Here is a 19,391-nt window from a genome sequence, read left to right as displayed (position 1 = left end):
ATGTCAGTAGCAGATGTCCTGCATCTCACCAAACCACTCTTCCCACTTGACATAGTGTGCTGACCACCTGCTTCAGACAACTGTGACTCCCTGTAAGCTGAGCAGAGCCTGGTGTGTCAGAAATAAGATGATGTTCATGGCACCTTGGGGGTTTGCTTTGACACAATCAGTATGACTTACCCGGTTTTAGCAGCTAGGTTTTGTTTTCAGAGCTGTTGTCATAACAGCGCATAACTGAAGCAGATGGTTTGCTTTCTTCTGTGGCTATTGTGTGCGCTCGGTATGGAAAACTAACACCATTTGTTGGATCTTAAGTAGATAACACAGAACCTCCTTAGGTCTTGCCTCTCAGTTCTGGTATTTCTTCCCAAAGTTATTTTCTCCACAGTTTGCACCGTGTAAGGGAATAAAAACAGCATAAATCTCTTCCATCTCATATTTAAAGCACATAGCTTCCCTGCAGAATCCTGGCAATTTTCGCTTAAGCCTTATGGAGCTACACCTCCCAGTCCCCTTTACAAATTCCAGGACTCTGTGGCGGAAGCTATGTGCTTTAAATATAAGCTGTGGGTGTGGCCTTGCAGGTAGTGATGGCCACCTATAAGGATGACGTTAAGAGAGGAATGGACAAAATCATGGGAGGATAAGGCTATCCATGATGGCTATGCCAACAGAGGCAGTATCCTAGGAATTGCAGGAGAGGAGCGTACTCTTGTGCAGAAAAGCTGCCTGCAGGTTTCCCCCAGGCCACTGTGAGAGCAGGATGCTGGAGCAGATGGGCCACTGGCCTGATCCAGTAGGTTCTTCCTATGTTCATAGTTCAGTGGTGCTGCAAGGTGTTTATCATGAAAGGTAAACTAGGCTCTGCTTTCTGTGGGCCCATTCTACCCAACTGCCAAAAAAATTGTACTTCTGGGATAATTAGCATGATAGGGATACTATAGCCAGGTGGTGTATTAAATCAGAAGGCTGGCAACCAGGAGGACTCCCTGGTCAAAGGAATTTTCTTTATTTCTGTAATCATCATTGCTGGGTGCAGTTAATACTCATTATTCCAGAATCTAGAAGAGTAAAGCTATGATGAACTGTACAAGGTAATGCCAGAGGCCCTGGTAAATTCCCAAAGTTGCCATGAAGTAGGGTTCTTTCCAGTAAAGGTAAGACTCGGCTTTTCGTTGCTGCTGCTGCTAACTTTCTGGTGTGATGATGTGGCTGCTTGCCCTCCCATGCACGCCAACAGCCAAATAAGCTTTGGCAATGACACGTATTCTAATCAAAGAGGTACATGGAGCCTTTATGGATTAGGGAAAGGAAACAAAATAATACATTTGACAGCCACTCAATATGCCTCACATAACATGGAGACTTGCCATCTTAACATTCCCACATTTGGAACTTAATAAGCATCACTCTGTAAGTTTCTGGCTCCTTGCACTGCAATTAAGTAGTCACTTCTACGTCCAAGAAGTTTCCACATTCTTTACCCACCCTCCCCTTCAGGAAGCCTTTCCACCATGCATTCCTAAAAGTGACCACCACCACTTCCTTGCAGGAAGATTAAATAAATGAAGGCAGAACTTTTCTCCAGCTGGGGTAAAAAAAATGGGGCAACGTGTGCCCCTTCTCACAGAAATCCCAGAAAGTTCACTAGAAGTTACTTCCATGTAAGTGGACACAGGATTGCAGACCAAGTCTCTTCTGCTTCTAAGGTGAGTATACTCATATCTAGGGCTGTATGTGTATACTTAACCCGCACCGCACCCCAATAAAACCTTAACCAAATGTAACCCAAACTCTGCAACTTGTATGGATTAAGCAACTTTGTTTGCACCTGCTTAATTTTGCTTCTGAAAAATTGTGAAAGGAAGGAGAGCAACAAGGGAGTGACACACTGTGCTGAATACCCCTCTCCCCACCCTTGAAGTCTTACAAGGCCTTCCACACTCCATTCTGACACCTGAGGCAGAGGGCCTTCTCAGTAGTAGTGCCCGCCCTTTGGAATACCCTCCCATCAGATGTCAAGGAAATAAACAACTATCTGACTTTTAGAAGACATTTGAAAGCAACCCTGTTTAGGGAAGTTTTTAATGTTTGATGCTTTATTGTATTTTTAATATTTTGTTGGAAGTCGCCCAGAGTGGCTGGGGAATAAATAAATTATTATTATTATTATTATTATTATTATTATTATTATTATTATTATTATTATTACTACTACTACTACTACTACTACTACTACTACTACTACTATTACTGAGCATTCAACAAGGCATGGCCCAGTGCCCACATACTTCCAAGCCTACTTTCATATCTGTAAGAGATAGAAAGTTGCATTTCTATAAAATGAAAAGCCCTATTGGCCAAATTCTACAGAAAGCTCCTAAGAGCTGTTATACTCAGGTAATCACTCCAGAGAGGCTCTGTGTGCATAATATTAAAGTGGATTTCAGGATTTGCAGGCACCACACAGCAGGGTGCATCTTCAGCAGCAGTTCCCACTGTGTTCGCCAGAGGGCTACACACAAAGTGCTCTCACAAAGCATCCTGCTCAGTTTCACCCATGCCATTCCAACCAACTGAATTTACAACTTTTCTGAAATTATAAAATTTTATTTTATTTTTTCAAATTTTAAGAAAACATTAAAAATACTGACAACTCCCAATGCGTTCCCTCCCCCCACAAAATTTGTGCCATGGCCCACACAAAGCTGAAGTTGATCCTGTGGATTCCATGTATCAAGGAAAGGATGTGGGTTATTTAGAGGCTGGCCTTAACTCTGCAGCCACATGCTCCTGTCACAATTCATTGGTGATAAAGGAAAAAATGAGCAGCAACTGCCAGGACCAGTTGAGGTACCCAGTACTGTGGCTTACAAGCTGTAACAAAGAACAAAGCAGCGCTCATTTGGGTTTTTGCCACATTTAGTCAGTCTTTTTCTTCCCTGAAGTGCCACCAGAGGCAACAAAAATGTCACAAGTTGATGGGAGAGAGAAAACAGCCTTCTCAAGAACCTGAGCATAAAATCCAAGCGGGCTCTTAGAGCAGAGATAAAAGTCTGTTGCAGTATGAGCAGGCGGCTTCCAAATGTTCATGCAGGAGAGCTGAATTTTGGCAAGGTGACCTCCACAGGGTACGGTTAGTTGACACGGGTTGATTTGATGCTACTTCCAAGCAGATAAGAGAAACACATTTCAGTCAACAAGCACCCACCTTTGGAGGTTATGAGCAGTACCAGCACTTCAAAAAAGCCCTATGTTTTGCACACTTGCAAAAATCATCATCAGCATTCTGGCCTAGGTGCAACAGAAACAGTAATGTATGGGCCAACTGCTGCTTGTAATGAAAAGAAAAAAGAATGAAGCCCAGATTAGACTCCGGCTCAAATCATCTCTAGTCCTGCTAAGGTCTTTGTGGTGTACAAAGACATGCTCTGCTGACTTCTAAGCAATGGTGGCTAAGCATACTTGCCAGGCTGACAGAAATCTGCTAATTTGTTGGCGGGATACACTTTGTTAAAAGAGAAAAAAAAGCTGGTGCAGCAGCCATAAACTGGCAGTGAAGCACTGTAGTATTCTGGGTGAACTCAGGTTATTTCCTCATGAAAAAAGAAGTGTGGGAGAAACGAACAAGGACATCTCAAAAAGGGATGGGGTGAGGGTAGGGAAGATAAATAGCTTTTGCTTTTTTTTTTTTAAAGATAGCTAATGTAAACTTCAACGGCATGATTTTCCCATTCAGACCAACTCTTGCGAGAGTCCTAGAGATCTGGCACATGATCAGAAGTCAGAGATCTGTAGGCCAAAGCTGGCCAGCAGACAAAGATGATCAGATGAACAGAAAGGGTTTGGCAAGCCATTTGCTGACCAAAGGATGTCTTCAGAGAGGAGGGAGAGGTGGCCAAGCAGCTTTAGGGCTCCATCTTGGTACATCCTGCGACCTGAAAATGAATCACAGTTGCAATAAGAGGAGCACAGAGCATGCACACTCATTCCCCATGTGGAGTGGCGGAAGCATAAGCTCAACCACAGACAGACTGCAATGAAAGTGTCAAAAAGTAAAAATACTGATATTAGCAACTGTCATGGGCACACACACAAAACACTGTTTTCAGTAACTAAATAATGCACTAACACAGACACACTTATACAGCCTCTCAAAATCATAACCAATTTGTTTTCTAATTCTACCACCATCCCTCCCTGACTGCAATATCCTAGATGTGTATTCAGCTCATATTCCCAAATCTTTCAACATTCAATAAAATATGAACCAGGAAAACAGGAAAATGGCAATTTTGAAGCTGCCTTATACCAATTGTCTGCCTCAGTAATGTCTACACTCACTGGCAGGGGCTTTCCATAGTCTGTTCCAATAACAATTAAAGGAACAGCCGTAAGAAGCAAAGCACTTACATGATCACCACTGCAACTCACTGCAGAGTAATAGCCAGATGAAAAACAGGGGGAGTTATGCATTTTATGACTACATAAACTGCCATCCTCAGTGGCTCACTGAAGGGCTGAGGCTGAGACAGACAGGCAGTCCATCCATCACAAAAGCTCTGATGAAATACACAAAGTATAGCCATACAGGAGATTTAAGTTCTGTAACACTCACATTCTTCATTATCACTCTGGACAGGCTTTGCTGAATAGAAGATGTAATCAACTGTGGCCCCGACACCCATTGGCATGGTTGTAATCTCAGGGCAACCTCTCTCAGGCAGGAAGTGGCTGTAGGCAGAAGTCAGGTTGAGGCCATGCTGGATACTGCCTGGATACCTGTACAGGAGAAACAGCTCCCCATCCCCAAAACATGGGGAAGAGGAGAAGAAACTCAATTAATGCAAGAAAAGCACTTTAAAAGTACTACTATTGAACTACTCAACTCTGCCTTCCACAGACATTTGCTTTGCTATTACTGTCTGATCCTAGGGAAACTCCCTTAAATTTGATTACAACACTCTATTTGATAAATGACTATTTTCAAGGGGAGTCTGCTCAGAGCCCTAAATCTTGCTAAGGTGGGACCAAGCTAGTGTAGCCTTTATAACTGTTGCACTATCCTGGCATATATCTAATCTTATACAGTGGTACCTCGGGTTACATATGCTTCAGGTTACAGACTCTGCTAACCCAGAAATATTACCTTGGGTTAAGAACTTTGCTTCAGGATGAGAACAGAAATTGTGCAGCAGCAGCGCAGTGGCAGCAGGAGGCCCCATTAGCTAAAGTGGTGCTTCACGTTAAGAACAGGTTCAGGTTAAGAACAGACCTCTAGAACGAATTAAGTTCTTAACCCGATGTACCACTGTACCTCAATTTGAGTTTCAAGAGAGATTCTCACTTGGCCCACCCATGGTTGGTTTCAATTTATTTCATTGTAACAAATGAAAAGAAAAACTCCCTCCTGTGACCCAGAGAGCAACTGCAGTATGAAGATTAACTTGCTCTTGCAAACACAGCCCCCTTTCCTTGGAGAAAACCTTGACTCTAACATAGGCTTTGTGACAAGGATCATACAATCCCCTTCAACCAAAGGTGACTCCACTATGCTCTCAAGATAACAATCCTGGCTATGGAACTGTCTCATTCATGGGACCCAACACCCTTCCCCTTCAAGTTACCTTGAGTAACAGAGATCTGGATCAGAGTTGTTCACTACAGTGAGCTCCTTAGGCCAATGTACAGGACGGTCTGCAATGCACCAAAGAAAATCCAGATCAGATACACCACTGAACGTACAATTTTTGGGTTAAACTCACAATTAGTAACCCATCCAAACTGCTGCTTCAACAATCTACATTGTCAAGGCCAAGTGGCAAAATGGGAGAGAGTGGGGAACAGGTAAAGGTTTCAGCATTCAATGAAATATATTGGTGCATAAAGAGATTCGGAGGTGAGAACATCTACCCCAGTTAGAAATGGGCCCCTCCTGCTTTCTCACCTCCAGAACTGGATTAAGCAGTTCATACGCAAACAGGAACAAGATAAAACCAAGACAAGGCTCAGGTGATGAGTAAAGGTGCTGCTCTTTCAAGTAACAGATTTTGCCCAGGATTGAAAGAACCACTTTAGGAATGCCCAAGAGTAATTGTAGACTTTTTTGTAAAACAGCAAACCTGCATGACATACACAAGCTGCCTTTGTAACAGTCCTAAATTTCAAAATAAATAAATTTCCAACAGGATCAAAATAAATTTCAAAATAAATTTGCCACATGGCATGGAAGGCTGATTGCTATTTGAAGAATACAAGCCTCAATGCTTATGTTTTGTGATCCTTGGACTTAACTTGCTGTTGGCACATAATGGACTACCATTACCAAACCACAAGAGGGTGTCCTCTGGAGAGGATGAGAATAATCCACAAATATCTTTTAATCAGAAGATTGCATGAGGCAGATTTCAAAGATTGTGGGAAACTTAATCAAATTTGACACTCTTTTCGGAATGCAAGGTTTGCTACAAAGTCCTCAAAAGAGCCACAGGGAACCAAGAGAAGCATGCTGCGATGCTTCAGCCCACCAACGAACACCTTCAGCAGCATGGGCATAGCCAAGGGGGGCAGCTGCCCCCGCCCAATCAATAAAATTCAATAAAAATACATAGCAAACTGAGGTTCTGACCCCTTATAAAAGGCCTGCCCCCCGACAAAAATCCTGGCTATGCCCATGTTCAGCAGTGCCTCAAACCATTCAGTATTATTATTATTATTAAAAAATAATTTGTAATAAGTTTTACAATTTTATATTCAACACAATCAGTATTATCACAAAAAGAATGTATAAATCTCTACCTCCCCAACTTCCTCTTCTGGTTCATTAATTATTTACTTCTCCTGCCTGTTTTTTCCTACTTTAATTTTATAATTTTATAATCTTCTAATTAAATATTGTTATAATCTTATAATTTTTGTACCATATTTTCACAGTAAATCTTACCCTTTGTTATTTCCCCATTATTGCATCTTGACCTTTATACTGGTTTTCTTAATTCTAAGTGTTTACTCAAACCCTGCTAGTGAGTCCAAACCATTCAGTATTAAAAGATCTGTTCCAACTAGGTGTATCATAGTTGCAGAATGAAGCGGTGGGAAATTTTGGATACCTGGCGTGGCATCCGTCACACCTTCCAACAGGATCAGATCTGCAGGTCGCTCACATGCAACATCACAATAACGGAACTGAAGCAGGAAGTCACGGCTGTATTTGCGCCTGTCTACAGGGAGAAAGGCAGATCAAAGGAGGGAAATAAAATGAAGCATTTAAGTTGATTTTGATTATTTTCACACAACCTAGTGTTGTTATTTGCATGAGGTGGAGGTACAAGTCCACACTGCACCCATACAACCATCAAAATGCAATTTCAAAACTCAAAATGTTGGTTAAAGCGACGGAGGGGGACCCTAACCCACAATTATGGACGACGGGAATACACACTTTTATGAATAAACATTACTTATAAAATAGTAACATTATATGTGGTTAGGCTCTTAGCCAGTCTGGCGGTTTTAGAGTGCAAAAAACTAGAAACTTTCAGACAGTACATTAATGGCAGAGAACAAGTCTCTGCAACACTTGTCCTCATTTCCACCATGAAGCTCACCTGACTTCTTGCTTTGGCAAAGACTGACATACTGGCAGCTGTCTGTAATCCCCAGAGAGCTGGGCCACAGGGGAGTCAGCAGTTTCCGCTGGTGTGGGTTCTGACAGAAGTCTTCCTGTCCAGACACCTACAGGGGCAGAACACAAGCACACGCAAAAGTGTTTTGAAACACACCATCTTCTCAAATACAGCAAAATTTATAGTAGGCGCAGCCACACACACAAGCTTAAAAACTGGCACCTACATCTACAGTTTTGTGACTACGCTAGGAATTTACAAGCAAAGGAATTAGTCACTTAGTCAAAAGAAAGAAAATCCAATGAAGGGTGTGTATTATGGGATCAAAGGTGCTGTTGCATGCAAGTTTTTGAAGCACCCGTACAGTGCTGCTGTCATCAGAATGCCAGCATGTATCTCCCACCACCCCAATTTAATCTGAAGTTACGCTTTCCAAAAAGAATACAGCAAGTTAATGAAGCCTGTTGCTAAGGACGCTTTTAAAATACTATGCCTCTGTCTGGAAGCACCCAGTCTAGACTATTCCCAGGTAATCAAGAATGCTAGAAAGCTAGCCTATAGCAGATGAGGGTACAACAGCAAACGTGTGGTTGTCTCAAGGAGAGAAAAAGGTTCAGAATCCAGTAATTTTAAACTGGTATATGCATGACAGTTTTCAATGTGCATCCAATGCACACCCTTATCTAGCAGCCCACACATGCTGGTAGCTTCAGTTTATTCTGCTCCCATCTGACCATTCGGCAAAACCAGCAGTTTGTTCCATTTGCATAACAGATTTCACATTTTCAGTATAGAATAATACACCCATTTGACTTTCTGCTTTTCACAAAGTTTATTATTTTCAAATGAATAAAATACATTGGGGGCAGCTAGACTGAGGGGGAGTAGTTTCTCTCTGTTCTAAATTGAAGGTATCGTAATATCTGTTTGAACATTTAATTTAACTTGTAGAAAAGTTTTGTTCTCAATAACTTCCTATTTTTGTGCCTGCTTTGTCCACCGCCCCAGCTTCATGTTTTGTGCTAATATACTAAAGCAGCAATGCAGGAAGTTGTCATGCAGATAGCCCAAGTTTACATAGATTCTAGCACGGACTTCTTCCTGTAGCATCTATGACCCAAATACAATAATGGCCTTTTTATCACAAGAGAAATTAACTCATTCAATTTCTCTTAGTGAACTGACCAAAGCCACAGAAAAGGTGGTACCATGGTAGAAAATCTCAGAAGCTGCTAAGTCTACAGAGGAACGGCACGATACATTTTAAGCTGAGTCAAGAGATGTTGCCATCTATCCCCTTTCTCTGCTTACCTTCCAGGCTGGCATTCCATGGTAGTACAACTGGCCATTCCGAATGAAGTTGTATAGCGGTGAGTCAGGCACAGAGTTCAGGTCCCCGCATAAGATAATAGGGCAGTAATTGCCATCAGCCATTTTTGCAGTCTTGTCTACCTCGGCTAGGAGCAGAGCCATCTGAGCCAGTTTGATATCGCCCCGACGGGGATTATACAACACATGAGTGTTTGCCACACACAAAGGGCTGACTGATTTGTCTCCCAAGCTCTCTGGGAGTAAAGGTTGTAACAGTAATACCAGACCCACATTGTCCCTGTTAAGGATGTCCAAGCCAGGCCGAAAGTATTCAACAGGACTAGCACTTATCAACTGAAACTTGCTTTGCTTGTAGCAGATTGCACAACCATCTGTCTTCCTGCCTGTCCGCCGCTTGTAGATGCAGGCGAAGCCTAGCCAAACAACAAAAGGCTTCATCAGATCAATTTAAACAACCAAGAACTTAAGGCTGCAACTCTAACACATACATGGGAATAAGCCTCACTGAACTAGAAGTAAATCTGCATAGGATTAGGCTGCAAGTCTCTGTAGGCAAGATTAAATTATATCGAGATCTTACACTTCTGTTTTTACAGTGTCCAGCCAACAAATGTTCCTCCTGTTCCTATTGTGAAACCATGCCAAGCCAAACACATCCAACTGTTGCAGGAGTTGGAGGAGATTCAGGAAGGCAGGGAACCATGTCTGGGGTGAAGGTTCCCTACTCTGGTACAAAAAAGGGCCAACCTAAAAGTCAGACGGTTCTAAACCTGGCATGATTTTATTCACAAAGCTCAACTAGAGGTTATAGAGGAAATGCATACAACTGTCTCCTGATACTATTTTTCCTTGTTAAACTGAAAAGATCCTACAGGAGCTCCCAAGTTTGAGCAAAGGAATGTCAAAGACTGCTTAATCCTTTTTGAGCCTGGATGTTTCCCTGCACAAAATCAGTTTCCCCAACTTGCTTTTCCACTAGCGGGGAGAAGGGTTGCTGGGATCCATATCCTGACTCACAGGAAAAACAGCTTGCAGGTAGGAGCAGGATTTTGAGTGAGAAGACAGCAAGAGGGAGAGAAGTTAAGCAGCTCCTCCTGCATCCTGTTCCTAACTGCAGCCTCCCATGGCTGCTTCTCATTTTTTATTTTAAAAGGAATGTTGACTTTAATCCCCAGCATTAGGCTAAAACTCCACTCCGAAAATCATGGGAGAGACAGACCAAGCCTCTTACTAAATGATGATATCCTTGTGTGACATTAAAGATAGCAGAGAAGCTCCAACTTCCCCACAACCATTCCTTCTATCAAATTCAGGGGGTAAAGCAAATCATCCCAGAAAAATTGTGGCCACTAAAACTGTGTAGAAAAAGCAGTGCTTGGGGGAATCCATAGGAGTATTCTTGAGCTAGTCTCCATTGCAAAAACTACTTATACCCATCATCGTAAGTGTTGGTTCCAGCTGTTCCCAATAGTGATTCTCCTGAACTTCTTGCAGACAAAGAATCTGGAAAGCAACAGAGAACATACTTAGCAGCAGCTCTCCCAAGGCAGTGCAACAGATTAAGTTCCCTCACTATAACTAGTTCTGACTGAATATCTTCCCTATACCTATTTCCCCTACGGCAGAGTGGGAAAATACAGAATCCTTTGGGACTACAAGCAATTACATATTCAAAAAATTACTTAAAATAAGGAGAGGAGGCGCAAAGAGTTCAAGGAGTGGGAGACTGAAAGTGAAAGTGCTTACAGATTCACAGCCACTGAATAGTGCTACCTAAAGCCAGAAAGTTCTCAGTGACCCTTGATAGGAATCTACAGACAATCCAAACTAAAAGACAGGTTTACAGTCACGTGAGCTATGTGCGAGAAGGACCCAAATTCCAGTTGCTGCAAGTGAGGACTCTGGGGGCCATATTATCAGACACTAGCTAAGAGCAATATACTTAGGATTTCCCTCTCCTCTCTAACTAATATAGTGCCTAATGCAAATGTTACACTCACTTCAGGATCCCAGTGCTGGATCTCCTGTAAGAGATTTGTAAAGCGATAGCTCCAGTTCATAATGTCTGGATGGCAATGCATATAAAGATGAGGGCTCTGTTCTATCAGGTCCTGGGCCAGAATGTTATACGACATGACTCTGAATTCAAATAAAGACCCCGCCTCTGAGCTCAACTCTGGGATGCAAGCCTGAGCAGAAAGATCTTCCCAGTCTCTCCACAGAATTTCTGCATAATGACAAAGAAAGGAAGACAAATGTTAGAAATATGGGAGTGGGGGATGAGGGAATAGGCAGAGGAAACTGCATGAGGGAAAAGGCTTAAACCCCCTTCCAGAACCCCAATCCATTCCAAAAGTTCAAACAGGTGCTTTTAATTTAAAAATACAGTGGGAGATCCTGATCACAGATCTCCAGCATCCCAAATAGTTTGACCCTATGGACCAAATTAAATGTGATGTTAAATGCACCCTTACGTTTCACATGCATGGTTTTAAAAACTGCAAATAGCACCAATCTGCCTCCCCCACAATACAATCAGAAGTGATTTTCACCAGGACCAAAGCAGGGGATGAAAGAGTTAAATCCTCTCTAGCTGTGATCCTCATAATTACAATATTTTAGAAGCTACTACTTACTTTAAAAGGTACTTGTTAAATGCAAAGACACATTTACTATCTTTACAGTTTGGCCCTACGTTACCTCTGCTATGTGGGAAATGAAGGATTAATCATTCACCAATTGCCTGAAGAATTTGAACTATGATATAATCGTTCAGAAAGATTATTCAGATTGTAAAAGTACTCCACTGGCAGAGATGGATAGGCGACCAATGGATAAATGTATTTAAAAGCAACAAAGTTAGCATGGTGGCATCTTGAAGATTAATAGAGTGTGGTATTTTATAGGCTTACTTCACAAGATGAATTTTTACAGCAGCAGACTAAGATAGCTAGTCTTCCAGACTTACCGTATTTTTTGCACCATAACACTCACTTTTTTCCTCCTAGAAAGTAAGGGGAAATGTCTGTGCGTGTTATGGAGGGAATGCCTACGGGTGGCGGGGGGGTTCTGCTGCAGTCGTGAGCAGAGGATCCATGGTTCCCCTTCCTTCCCTCCTCCGTGGCTCGCTTTGAAACAGCAAAGCGGGAGAAGAGCCGCTGAGTGGGGGGGGAGGAGAGGGACAGAGAGCCTGCTTGCTTTAAAGGAGCAAAGTGGGAGAGGAGCCGCTTACACGAGTGTAAGTGGCTCCTGTCCGGTTGGCTCCTTTAAAGCAAGCAGGCTCTCTGTCCCTCTCTCCTCCCCACTCAGCTCGCTACATAGCAGCAAAGTTTTTCAGCTCGCTAAGCCGGGGATGAGCAGGGAGGAGGGAGAAAAGCAGAGCCTGCTTGCTTTAAAGGAGCAAAGCAGGAGAGGAGAGGAGCCTTCTCCCCTTATACCCCTCTTCTGCATTATTAACAGCATCCTTCTCCACCCACCCCATGCCTGTTCCTTGTCCCTTGAGTGCTTTTCCTTCCCTCCCCACTTAAAACGTGGTTACAAAGCATGGATCCACATGGATCCTCAGAATTTTTGCATTGGGCTACCCCAAACTCACCGTCAGATCACATGTCTGTGGCCACAGCATGAACCACAAAAATCATACATCCACTGTTTCGTTTAGAATATTTTTTTTCTTGTTTTCCTCCTCTAAAAACTATGTGCGTGTTATGGTCGGGTGCGTGTTATAGAGCGAAAAATACGGTAAATGTATTGAGGAAGAAAGATTCTGCAATGCTCACAAGTTTCAAACAAGCACTAGATTCATTTCCTTGCAACTGTACTCTGAAACGTCATCTGTTTCACAGATAGTAATACACTTCAAATAACTCTCCTTTCACTACTTTGCCAGGCAATTCTGATGGCAACTATTCACAAAACCTTCTGCCTATGCTTTTTGGGCTGTAATTTTGGCCATACTACATTAAACTAGTAATAACATATCCAAACATGAAAGGAGTCTAGCAATGGACTATGCTTCCAAGGCAAAACTTTGAAGGAGTCTGCGGAAAGATAATACTGGTGTTTTTCAGCTCTGTTGCAGCCTCACACATGGCAAAGATCATACAGTCATATTATATTGGAAAGTTTTGCTCTATGAAAGCAGAGTCAAAATCAGAAGATAAAATACATTCATTATACTCACCATGATAAGGTATCTCTAATGGGAGTGGCTGAAACTGACCAGCATTCTGAAAAGGCCACACTGCTCCCTCTGTTGCTCCCACATCTGTCTCCTGGGCAGGACTCCAGGCTAACACTGCAGGGTCTTCAATCCACACTTCTGTAGACAGAGGAGCAGCTTCAACCATCTGAGGATCAGCCTGTGTCCTTACTGCTGCCCATATAGCATTGTCCCCTAAGGCCTCCCTTTCTTCTGCGGGTAAACTTCCTGTCACTTCTACAAATTCCTGTAGTGCAGGAGACCTCTCAATCTGGACCTCACTTGGCAGCTGCTCCTGGCCACCAGATTGTGGTGATACATTCAGGTCACTTAAGCTTGTCATCAGCAGCTCTGGGCCTTCCAGCCACTCAGCCTCTGATATCGTGGGCACCTTCTCTGGTTTTGAAGCACTCTCACTGGCATGGACCTCACCAGCACCTTCCTCCAGCCACTGCTGCAGCAGGGCTTGCTGCTCCTCTGAGACAGGCTTCCCACTGATGGGAGCAGATAGGCCGTCTATATGGGTGGTCGTGCTCTTCGCCAGAAGCATGTTCTTTCGACATGTAAAGAAAGCATCTGCCAAAATAAGCCAACAGCAGATGCTGATTAAAACAACACGTTTCCAAAGGGTAGCAAAATTAGGTGCCACAAAATTATTAGAACTCAACAGTTTATGATACGAGGACAATTCAGAAACATCAGCAAAACGTTGGCACAGTAGGGCACACCTGCTTTTACCAATCCTGAGAAGGTGGGCAGGAAAGTAGTCCATGCCACTGTCTAAAGCAGTCCTACATTGTTGCAGGTTCATGATTTTGAACATTTGGGTTTAGCAATATCAAGACTTCCTTGATCACTTTGGCTGATCTCAAAATCTCAATGATTTTCTATTATTGATTTGAGTGCAAATAGAAGTAACCATTAACAGACATTCATTTCCAAAATATTCTTACCAGATCAGGAGGCATTGTTAAAACAGATAGAAAAGTTAAACAAGTGATATTGAATTACCTCATGAACTGGAACAGAATGTAGTAGTACAGAATGTAAAGGTTTTAGCTATGTTATCTGGCTGGTATATGTATTTAGGAAACAGTAGTTTCAGACTGGAAGGGAGCAAGAAAACAGGGCAGGGGAAGAGGTTTAAAAATCTCCCCCAAAGTCATGATCCCAATCAAACAAACTAGACAGATCTCCTGCATAGGATCTAGCGTGGCTATTAGATGACTCCTCTTCTCTGGGTTAGCATGCTAATCCTTGTTCCCTCACATTTGTCTTTTAGTCACCTGATATTACATGGTAGCAAAATATTTGTTATCATGATGGGTAGAGTGTGATGCAGGATGATAACTTTATTATGCAAGAAACTAGGGCCAGGGGTCACAGAGAAAGACAAACCCTTAAGAGTACTTTCCAATGTGCTGGAGCCCTGAAAATTGATACATTTACAGTTCAAAGCATTGAATTGTTAGAAAATTCTGAAATGGGACATCTGTACCCCCCTTCTTCAAAAGGGGGAGGGGGAGAGAATGTATTAAAAGCATACCCCAAAAAGGTACTTCCAAAGCCACATAGAAAATGAAAATTGGGCACATATCTAGCTCCTAACACTCTGGTTATTAGTCATACAAGGAGACAAGGTAATGCTAGGCTACTTAGAAAACTGAAACTATACATACTCACTCACGCTAAGTGTAACAGCGACCTAACTTAAAAGGATTACAACACAAATCTGAAGTGTTTTGAACAGTTCAAAAGACCTATATGTTTCATTTATTATGATTACCACAAATACACGCGTTTGCCTACTCTTCCTACGCTCCCGCTCACACTTCGCTCCAAACCACCTGCCTCCTTAATCTCTTTCCCCACTGCCATCATCCAGCCAAACCATAATTACTGCATCTTACGTACAGCAACATTTGGTAGGGATACGCGGGGCGGGAGTGGGGGATTCACAGTCTTCTTCGTCTGGCCTTTTAGGTTATTTCCCCCCCCCCCGGACGCGTGCGCGTGCAGCCACGCACACCTTAAAACACACCCTCTTTGAGCGTGCGTGCGTTTTCATTCCGTTCACGGCGGGATAGAGAAACAGCATGGGTAGAAGAAACCAGCCGACGGTACAAAAGCACTATTTGCATTCATTGCCCCGCCCACTTCTGCGTCGGGCCCCGCCCACAACTGGCACGCCTGTCCTACTCCCCCCCCCCCCCGCCGCCGCCCCTCGGTTGCCCATATGGGAAAGTGGCCACCTGGTTTTAAAATAACACAGCCCCCCACTGATGTTAAGCATTTTATTATACTGAAATAAAGCACCGGCGACAGATAATGTTGTCCTCGTGAATGTAAGGGCAGAACTGTTAACAACAACCACCACCACGTCCTTCGAGGGGGGGTCGGACTTCGCAAAAAGGGGTCCCTGAGGCGGGGAGAAGGGGAGGCTTCCAGGCCGCCAACTGAGCGTCGTCCGGCCAGGCCTGGTGAAGAAGCGCGGAGGGGCAGCGGGGATTCCTGTCAGCTTTGGGCCTCGGCTGACAGAAGCCCTCGCGTCGTGTGAGAAGCCGCCGAAGCCGCCTCTTCTTTCTGAGGCGGCTTGAGGGGTGGCAGGGAAACAGGAGGAGGCCGGGAAAAAAGGAGGGACGGCGGCGCGGGGAGGGGAGTTTACCTCGGAAAGCCCGCAGGAGCCGCGCCACGGGCAGCAGCACGTAACAGAGCACGGTCCCGATCATGCCGCCCGCGCCTCCCCTCCCAGCTGTGGGCCACGCGCGAGGCCGACTCCGCCTCAGCGAGGCTCGAGCGGGCTGATTGGGAGCGGCGCGCGGGCGGGATGAGCCGTTGGGCGTCGCGGCGGCCTGAAGGCCCTCCTTGCGTTGGGAAGGCTGGCGGGCCCGGAGGAGCTTCCCCGAGTAAGCGGGGCTGGTGCTCAAGGACTGGCGCGAGAGGCTTCGGGAGGACGCGGCGCCGCCTCCGCCGCCCGCTTGACGGAGGCTGTGAGGGGGGACCGAGCACCTGTACAGATCCCGCTGCTGGATCTCCCCGGTGCCTGCGGCTAAATGCGGAATATCCCAAGCAGGCGCTTCTGTGGGAAACTCTGGAAGCCTCCCCCCCCCCAGCCCATGTTCATTTATTTATCTTAGTTCATAAAATGTATACACCCGTTTGGTTTTAGTAGCTGGGAGGGGGCACACTCAAAGCTAAAATAAAGACAAAACAATGAAATTATCCGTGAAAAGTTTGCAGCCGTCATTTAAGAGCATGCGGATAGATAAGAACACACTACTATAGGATAGACTGAAGCCAAATTTAAAATCGTGCAGGCTTTCTAAACATCTGGGCAGCTTGTCTAAATAAGACAGCCAATAACCAGGCCTTTTGTTGATCTGATTTACATTCTATGCCCTTTTAAAAGGCTTTTCTTCGGGGAGGGGGGTATTGGGTTGTTTTTATTTTTTTCTGTATTTTGTGGTTTTATATCTCGATTTTATTATGGGAACCACCCTGAGATTCCCCAGGTATAGGGCGGTATATAAATTCAATTGATAATAATAGTAATAGGTGACTTTCAGTGGGTCACTCTCTCTTGCAGGCCTAACTTTACCTCAGAGCATGGGCGAAGCCAGGATTTTTTGTTTTGGGGGCCTGATTTGTATTGATTTTGATGGATTTATGGGGGCCAGCTGCCGCCCCCCCGGCTGTGCCCATGCCCCAGAGGGTTATTGTGAGGATGAAAGGGGAAGGGGAGTCTATTTGACAGTGGAACCATCTCCCTCAGCAGGTTGTGGACTCTCCTTCCTTTGAGGTTTTTAAGCAGAGGTTGGATGGCCATTTGTCCTGGATGCTTTAGCTGAGATTTCTGCATTGCAGGGGGTTGGACTAGACGACCCTTGGGGTCCGTTCCTTAGTACTCTTATGATCAAATGTCAGCTACCTGTGGCTTCTTAAGAGGAAAGGCACAATACAGATGTAAAAAATAAATCGTTGGGGCTTCCCAAATTTTCTAAGCGGGGAGAGGTGGGTACTGCAATGAAGCAACGGAATTGCGTTGGGAGGCAATTCAGGTGCCCTGCGCTCAGCGCACATCTCACTGCTTCGTGGTTGTGCAGATCAGCATAGCAGCCTGTCAGGTGCACACCTTAGGAATCTCCTGGAATATCACACACACACACAAACCTCACTTCAGCATATCCTTGTGGTAGACTTCTCACCTTTTCCTGTGCAATTGGTTATGTGCTTTATGAGGATTTTAATAATAGCATTAGCAGCACAGAATCAAGGTTAATAATTATTATTGATGAATCCAAAACTGGACTGTGTGGTTTGTGAAGCATTCAGGAGGCCATCACATCCTCCCGAAATTAAAGAAACATGATACTTGTTTATTAGTGTTTTTTAAAAAGTAAAATAATTTGGAAGGGAAGGAGTTTCCTTCTGGTGTCTCATACTTTAAAAGTCAGCTTCCATTTCCCCTCACAATCCAAAGGCTTAGAGCTTCTTTGAAAATGAAAACAGTTTATCAGATTTTAACTCCATTATTTTAAATTACCTAATTTAAGAAGGTCCTAAAAATAATAATAGTACTGCCAGCTGCTCTGATTAATTCCTCTCTTTTTTCATTATCTTTTTTGCCTTTCCCTGTCATGTAAGGCCTGGGTCATTTACTTGAACCATGTGGGTTGGTTTTACTAAATTTACCCCTTGCTTGTCTGCAAGATCACTCCCAAAATAACTCTTCCAGTCTTGGATTTATTTACATGCTCATGGAATAAATCAGAGGTCACATTAGGTGATAATTAGAAGCCTTTCTTCTTGTCTAACAGTTATGACTAGTGCAGCTGTCACTGAAAACAAGAAAACAGTCTCTGTTTGCTAATTAGAATTGTAAGCAGCTCACAACTTGCAGCAAGAAAACAGAGACTTGACAGGCACCCAAAATAAAAAGCAAGAGTGGGTGTTAATGGCCCAATCCTATACAAATTTAAGCATGTCTAAACATCAGTTTTCCTTGTCCATTGACATTCAATATATAATTTTTATGAGCCACCCTAATAATTGTATTTATTAATTGCTGTAACCTGTCCAAGGACCTTATGGTGAAGGGCAGGTAAGAAATCAAATAAATAAATAATAATGATCCCAACGAACCATCTTTTCAACAACTTTGTGGCGGGAAAGATGACACTACCACATTCAGCTTGGTTTCCTTCTGTATTGTATGCGACTTTTGGATGGCTACAGATTTTACCATTTTTGCTGTCCGTTAAGAAACGCTATTATTATGAAGACTCTTGCTCAGCACTACCTTACCAGCGTTCATGCCTATACAGTGGCACCTCGGGTTACAGATGCTTCAGGTTACATACGCTTCAGGTTACGGACTCCGCTAACCCAGAATTAATACCTCGGGTTAAGAACTTTGCTTCAGGATGAGAACAGAAATCGCACGGCGGCAGCATCAGCAGGAGGCCCCATTAGCTAAAGTGGTGCTTCAGGTTAAGAACAGTTTCAGGTTAAGAATGGACCTCCGGAACGAATTAAGTACGTAATCAGAGGTACCACTGTATTACGCAATATTTTAAAGCTAATATTAATAAAAATTATGGTTAAAAATTTACACCTCGCTTTTAGATGTCTGCTATTTATGAAGGAGTCAGATAGGAGTGTCATACAGATGTCTAAATGTTGTGATTGGGAAGAATTCTCACAATTCTGACCTGTGTCATGAATTGTTGTGATCTGGCTAATTTAATAGGCTTTAGGGTGCCAAATCCATATGCTGATCTTAATCGGCTGCCCAAGGTTGACTGTTGTAAAAAAAATCACCAGATTTAAAGAGAGGGAGCTGAACTTGGGTTATGAAAAGTAGCAGCATTAGTACCCAGAACCATACATTATTTCTTAGAACCTTGACAGGTTTAGCTGCTCCTTAAGCTAAGGTTACCAGACGTCCCCATTTCCCGGGGACAGTCCCCGGATTTACACATCATTCCCCATACAAAATCCATTGAAGTTGAAAAGTGTCCCCAGATCCATTGAAAAAAATCTGGTAACCTTACCTTAAGCAATCAACAGCACTACTTTCTGAAACAAAATCTCTCACCTGAATTCTGATCCATTTTGATCCAGCTCAGCAAAGAAGACCCGATGCAAGTCTGAGCTATGTGACCATAGTAGATACTATATATCTTGAGTCACAATGTCTAGATGAGGTCATGGAATACTTGAGATGAAATTAA

At 43.5% G+C, this 19,391-nt stretch overlaps 1 protein-coding gene across 3 annotated transcripts; it reads right to left on the bottom strand.

Annotated features, from left to right (window-relative positions):
- Positions 1–2,589: 2,589 nt before the first annotated feature.
- Positions 2,590–19,374, bottom strand: ANGEL1 (angel homolog 1). 3 transcript variants are annotated; one of them, XM_081173244.1, is made up of 10 exons: positions 19,256–19,374; positions 13,141–13,734; positions 10,958–11,184; positions 10,391–10,460; positions 8,937–9,370; positions 7,608–7,734; positions 7,110–7,220; positions 5,628–5,697; positions 4,619–4,782; positions 2,590–3,938 (listed from the first exon to the last, which is right to left on the bottom strand). In XM_081173244.1, the coding sequence occupies exons 1-10, from the start codon at positions 19,269–19,271 to the stop codon at positions 3,778–3,780; spliced, it is 1,974 nt and encodes a 657-aa protein (XP_081029370.1). In that variant the 5' UTR covers positions 19,272–19,374; the 3' UTR covers positions 2,590–3,777. The 3 variants fall into 3 exon arrangements, with proteins under 3 accessions (XP_081029370.1, XP_081029372.1, XP_081029371.1); XM_081173246.1 differs by lacking the exon at positions 19,256–19,374 and adding an exon at positions 15,824–16,268; XM_081173245.1 differs by lacking the exon at positions 19,256–19,374 and adding an exon at positions 15,073–15,345.
- Between the last annotated feature and the right edge of the window lie 17 nt (positions 19,375–19,391).

The sequence above is a fragment of the Podarcis bocagei genome (assembly GCF_964188305.1).
Source record: "Podarcis bocagei genome assembly, chromosome: 1".
NCBI classification, from domain to species: Eukaryota; Metazoa; Chordata; class Lepidosauria; order Squamata; family Lacertidae; genus Podarcis; species Podarcis bocagei.
Note: the sequence above shows the minus strand (reverse complement) of the source record. Positions and strands in the feature narration are given on the sequence as shown.